Genomic DNA, 6037 nt, shown 5'->3' with positions numbered 1-6037 from the left:
TTTCCAAGACAGCTGCTAGAAGTCTGCAGCCACTTTTGCCAAGTTTATGGCATGCATATGCTAGTCTCTATACTACCCTCTTTCACCAATCTTTGCTACTCATTGTTACAATTCCAACAATGCTAGGAAATAAATTTCTTTTTCTTCTTGCCCCAGAAAAAAAGCACTTCCATCTCCCTCATCCTCAGCCAGCCGTGGAAGGTATCTGTTCCTCTGCACCCCCTCTTACTGTAGGGAGAGTTGTTGAACTAACTGGTAAGAATTGTTATTCACTGAGCCACATTCCCTGAAGAACAAATCACTATTCATACACACCATGGTCACTCTAACCTTTCATTTTTTGTGTTCTGATATTGTTAGGTTCCTAATTTCACAAGCTACATACCCCCCCCCCCCATAGAGCCCAGTAGGCCTCCCAAGTTTTGGTCCCACTGGTGACTTAAACTGCACATGGAAGGCAGATCTGTGGTCTTGTTACGTGGCTGGTTAGGCCTGATCTCTGCTACCAGTGTGGTACAAGCATGTGATAACCAAGTTCTAGGTTTGGGTGAGTAGGAAGAGACGAGACCCACTTCAGCCTCAATACAAAATTGTATTCTCCAGCACAACTTACCAAAGTGCTGTGTTTAGTCTTCAACTGGCTAATGGTTCGTGTGGATAGTCCACTCAAATGAAGAGAAGTAAATGGGGGAATTAAAGCACACTGAACCGCTAATACTTTGATGTAGTTTTTCTGTGGCTTTGAAAGTGACCTTAAATCCTTAAAACATTGGTGAAGTATAAACAACTGTCAGTTTACCAAAGCCCCAGGGCTAAATCAGTCTCTATTCAACCACCATAGTACAGTACCTTGGGGAAAATGGTACTATACTGTATAACCTCATTAACATTGCTTACTTAGCCTACATACAGAGTAATGTCTACCTTCCTGGACTAACATGAGATTCAAGTTAGGAATTAAGTATGTGAAACAGTTGATAAACTTGGGTTTACAAAAATATAGTGTTCATATTATGAGATAACTATTTGAAGTCAAAGTCTATTCCTTCAAAGATGAGAAAAACTAAAATTCTGATTCAGTCTTGCAACAGCACGATGGACCTAGAGGGTGGTATGCTAAGTGAAATAAGTGAGACGGAAAGACCTACCAGATGATTTCACTTGCATGTGGAATCTGAAGAACAAAACAGAAACAGACTTACAGAGAACAGACTACTGATTCCCAGAGGAGAGGGGGGTTGGAGTGGGTAGAAAAGGTGATGGAATGAAGTAACTAGTTGGTAGGTACAGATAGTCAGGGATGTAAATTACAGCATAGGGAATATAGTCAATAATTTATTAGCCAGGGGGGTAACTTGAAATGAGAGGGGCCACAACTATGCAATTGTTTAACCATTATGCTGTACAGTTGTACACCTGAAACGAATATACAGAATAACATTGAGTGTACTTGTAAACTGTAATTGAAAAATAAAAAATCCCCTCAAAAACTGTAATTCAGAAATTCATGTTAACTACTAACACTGGATATTTTAGTATTGGCATTCTACTGAAATGTCTAATAATCTTAAAGTCTTATTGAATTCAAATAGTTTTTTTTGAAGTCATAAGATTAATACACAAATGATTCTGTAACATAACTGGATAAACTTTCTGAATTTGCAAAGTGAATAACATACACAGTTCTCATTTTATCAACTGACTTTGGCCAACAAGTGAAAAATGTAACAGTCCTTTTGACCATTTCCCATGGGATCCATGCAGTGTACTCCAACTATCAAGGAATATAACAGACTACAGAGCAACAAAGAGACATATAGCAGAAGCACTGATTAAAATAATGAATGTCCCAAACAGTGGAAGGAGCATTTTGCCAGAAGATGCAGAGGGATGGGTTTTGGGACCAGGAACTGGAACTGCAGCTGGAGCTGGAGCTGTTAATGAGAACACATAGTCATTGAAATGTGTGGTTTTTAACATCAAATTCATCCACCCATATACCATATATGATGACTATGTAAACATTCAAGTTGAGTTAGAAACACCTGAAATACTTCTAACCAGGAACAATTTTCAAATATCACTCATTACAGATTTCAGGCCATATTTTCATATACAGGTGGAGCAAAAGTAGCTTTATAGTTGTACATATGGAAGCCAATACAGTAATTAGCAATGCAAGAATAAACTGTCGTGTACTCAACTGTAAACCTACTTCTGCCCACCCTGTGTATCGTTACAGCAGGCTGATCCAGGTTTTTATCTAGGGTTCCACAGGCTCTTTAATACCTATGTAGACGAGATAATTTTTTTGTTGTTCAAGTTTTCTAAGCTTCTAGGCAATTTTCTATTTTCATTTTTTGCATATATATATATATAGGCAAGGTAAGGTTAATTTTGTATTCCTTCTATTTCAAATAAAGTATATTTCATATACATATGCTCACAGCTAACAATATACAAGTGAATGTAGCTGCATTTTAAACACTTAGTCCCTGCAAGCTCATTAAAAATTTTAATTTTTTCAAGTTCCAGCCAAGATGGAGGTATAGGTAGATACACTTCACAACCAAAAGAAGGATAACAACCAATTTAAAAACAATAAAACCCCAGAACTGCCAGAAAATTGAACTGTATGGAAGTTCAACAACCAAGGAGTTAAAGAAACATTCATCCAGACCGGTAGGAGTAGGGCAGACGGGCACCCAAGCAGAGAGAACATGCTTGGAGGCGGTGGCTGGCAGACCAGGTGGTCCCCATTCACATGCAGATAAAAACTGGGAGGAACAACTGGGAAGCGAGATAGACCACACACACACAACCCAGGGCTCCAGCACCAGGTAAATAAAGCCTCAGAACTCCTGGTGGTAAAAACCTGTGGGAATTGCAACAGCAGAAGAAACTGCCAGTCTCACAGGCAAGCCCATTGGAACAGCCAATGGGATCCTAGACCATACACGAGCCCACCCATGCAGGAATCAGCACCAGGGCAGCACCCGGAAGGGTGCCAATCGCTTGTGGGAAGTAGGGAAAGTGAAAGCAGGGTGAGAGCCAAGCAAGTGGCATTGGTCCCACTTTGACCCCTCCTCATAACCTTTGGCTGTAACAACCTGTAGTGGTTGCAGTGGTGGAAGAAACTGCTGGTTTCTCAGGAAAGTCCATTTGAGGGGTTCCCGGGGTCCTAGAACATACACAAGCCCACCCACTTGGGGAAATCAGCACCAGGGCAGCAACTGGAAGGGTGCCAGTTACTTGCAGGAAGCAGAGGAAGTGACTGAAAGCAGGGCGAGAGCTGAGCAAGGGGCATTTTTCCCTTTCTGACGCCCCCCCCCCACATACAGCACCACAATGCAGCAAAGTGGGTTGCCCCACCCTGAAGAATACCTAAGGCTCTGCCCCTTACAGTGTAAGAGGTATATGTACCAAGACAAAGAAATACAACCCAAATGAAAGAACAGATCAAAACCTCAGAAAAAGAACTAAGCAATGAGGAGATAGCCCACCTATCAGATGCAGAGTTCAAAACACTGGTAACCAGTATGCTCACAGAAATGACTGAGTACAGACGTAATAAAAGGAGAAGTGAAGGTTATACAAAGTGAAATAAAAAATATCCAGGGAACCAACAGTGAAGGGAAGGAAACAGGGACTCAAATCAATGATTTGGAACAAAAGGAAGGAATAAACATTCAACCAGAACACAATGAAGAAACAAGAATTCAAAAAAATGAGGAGAGGCTGAGGAACCTCTGGGACAACTTTAACCGTTTCAACATCAGAATCATAGGGGTGCCAGAAGGAGAAGCAAGAAATTGAAACTTATTAGGAAAAATAATGAAAGACAACTTCCCTAATCTACAAAGGAAATAGATATACAAGTCCTGGAAGCTCAGAGAATCCCAAAGAAGTTGGACCCAAAGAGGAACACACCAAGACACATCATAATTAAAATGCCAAAGGTTAAAGATAAAGAATCTTAAAAGCAGCAAGAGAAAAGCAGAGAGTTACCTGCAAAGGAGTTCCCATAAGACTCAGCTGATTTCTCAAACTTTACAAGCAACAAGGGGCTGGAAAGAAGTATTCAAGGTCATGAAAAGCAAGGACCTACACCCAAGATTACTCTATCCAACAAAGCTACCATTTTGCATGGAAGGGCAGATAAAGTGCTTCTCAGACAAGGTCAAATTAAAGGAGTTCATCATCACCCAGCCATTATTACATGAAATGTTAAAGGGACTTATCTAAGAGAAAGAAGATCAAAACTCTGAATAGTAAAATTACAACAGACTCACAACTATCAAAACTGAACCTCAAAAAACAAAAACAGAAACAAACGAAGCGAACAACTAGAACAGGAACAGAATCAGAAATAAAGATCACATGGAGGGTTATCAGCCAGGAGGGGGAGGGAGGAGAATGAGGGAAAAGGTTCAAGGAATAAGAAGCATAATTGGTAGGTACAAAATAGACAGGGGGAGGTTAAGAATAGTATGGGAAATGGAGAAGCCAAAGATCTTATATGTACGACCCATGGACATGAACTGAGGGGGAGGAATGCTAGAGGGAATGAGGGTACTGGGCAGAGAAGGATAAAGGGAAGAAAACAGTGGGACAACTCTAATAGCATATTCAATAAAATATACTTAAAATTAAAAAAGATTTCTCTCATACACAGAATTTTCTGCTGTGGAGAAAACTGCTTCCATTTCATTTGAACTAGTAGAAAGGAACAGTGGAGTCCATTCATCTCATAATCTGTTTCACACTGCCCTTAATTCAGATACTTGGTTTAGATGGTACAAGGGAGGATTGGCTGGAAGTATCCACATGGGGTCACCACTCAGGTTTCATAAGTCAGGCCAAGAGAAATAGCCAGTAAATTTTATAAAGCCTTCAGTTCATTTTCTCAATTTACTTTGCTGTAATCACAAACATACAGTTACATAAGTACAGATGGGGAAGTGGATGGGCAGATGTACTCATGCATTTGCTTGTTGCTATAGAGCAGTGGTTCTCAAGGGCAGGTAGTGTTGCCCTCTAAGAGACAGGTGGGGATTTGTCAGGGCATTTTTTGATTGTGGGGAAGTAGAGGGCTAGTTTAGCACCATGAAAAATCAACTGACTTCCACACAAATTTCAAATGCACTGCAAGACATAGACATAACTTAAAAACCTGTTTACAATGCTCAACCTAGAACTTAAAACAGTTTTTTATATATAAACAAAATATTTTTGGATAGTTCTAATAAACATTAGTACTATCTGGTACCCACTGTATTTCTTCACTCCCATTTTCTTATACTCACGTAAAGTAGCTTCCAGTCTTTTCTTAAGTTCAAATGTATTTGCATAAGTAAATACAATCACTGTCTACTACATTGTCTTCTAGTGTAATCTAGGCATTTATATATTAGAATGTATGTAATTTTATTATAAATTATAATTAGGATATTATTTTTTAATGGATGCAAGAAGTCTCCTTATCTAAGAATCTTATTTCAGGACAGTATATGGGCTTTATAAAATATTTTCTCTAAACATAGTCTCTACACACAATAGAAAAAAAACTGTGCAAGAAACAGTCAAGTTGCCCCCACCATATACACACGTACAAGCATTTGGATATGACATCATATTCTGTTAGGATGCCTTAAATACTTGCAACTTTGTTCCTTTAAGAAAAAATAAATTTCTCACTTTTTCTATATTGCAGATCAAACACTTATCAGCTAAAAGAAAATGAGATATTTCTTACTGAGATTGTTGATGTCTTCTTGACTTTTATATTCTAAAATATAAATAGACATTGAGTTAGTTGCACTTTACACCTACTTATCCAGAAAAGAAAAATATGATTAAATGATTAAGCAAACTTGGTTATTTCTGGGAGTGGGCCTGAGGGGCAGGGTATTATTAGGTTTAGAGGTATGTGTTAGGTTGGGGGAAGGGCTTAATTGTTACTCAGTTGCACTCCTTGGATTTTTGTTTTTAATTTTTTTTAATCCTCACCTGAGGACACGTTTATTGACTTTAGAGA

At 39.0% G+C, this 6037-nt stretch overlaps 1 protein-coding gene across 8 annotated transcripts in view; it reads right to left on the bottom strand.

The window, feature by feature from the left end:
* Positions 1-1315: 1315 nt before the first annotated feature.
* Positions 1316-6037, bottom strand: part of ART3 (ADP-ribosyltransferase 3 (inactive)) — a 117452-nt gene continuing 112730 nt past the window's right edge. For 5 of the 8 annotated variants that reach the window (XM_053923536.2, XM_024577177.3, XM_024577186.3 and 2 more), the window contains 2 exons: positions 5756-5788; positions 1316-1934 (listed from right to left, as the gene is read on the bottom strand). In XM_053923536.2, coding sequence (XP_053779511.1) covers positions 1795-1934; positions 5756-5788 — 173 coding nt within the window. In that variant the 3' untranslated portion in view covers positions 1316-1794. The remainder of the gene's footprint in view (positions 1935-5755; positions 5789-6037) is intronic. The other 3 variants (XM_024577192.3, XM_024577197.3, XM_045185116.2) reach the window with 1 other exon arrangement.

Source organism: Desmodus rotundus, chromosome 4 (assembly GCF_022682495.2).
Source record: "Desmodus rotundus isolate HL8 chromosome 4, HLdesRot8A.1, whole genome shotgun sequence".
NCBI lineage: Eukaryota > Metazoa > Chordata > Mammalia > Chiroptera > Phyllostomidae > Desmodus > Desmodus rotundus.
This window is presented reverse-complemented; position numbering and strand designations above follow the sequence as displayed.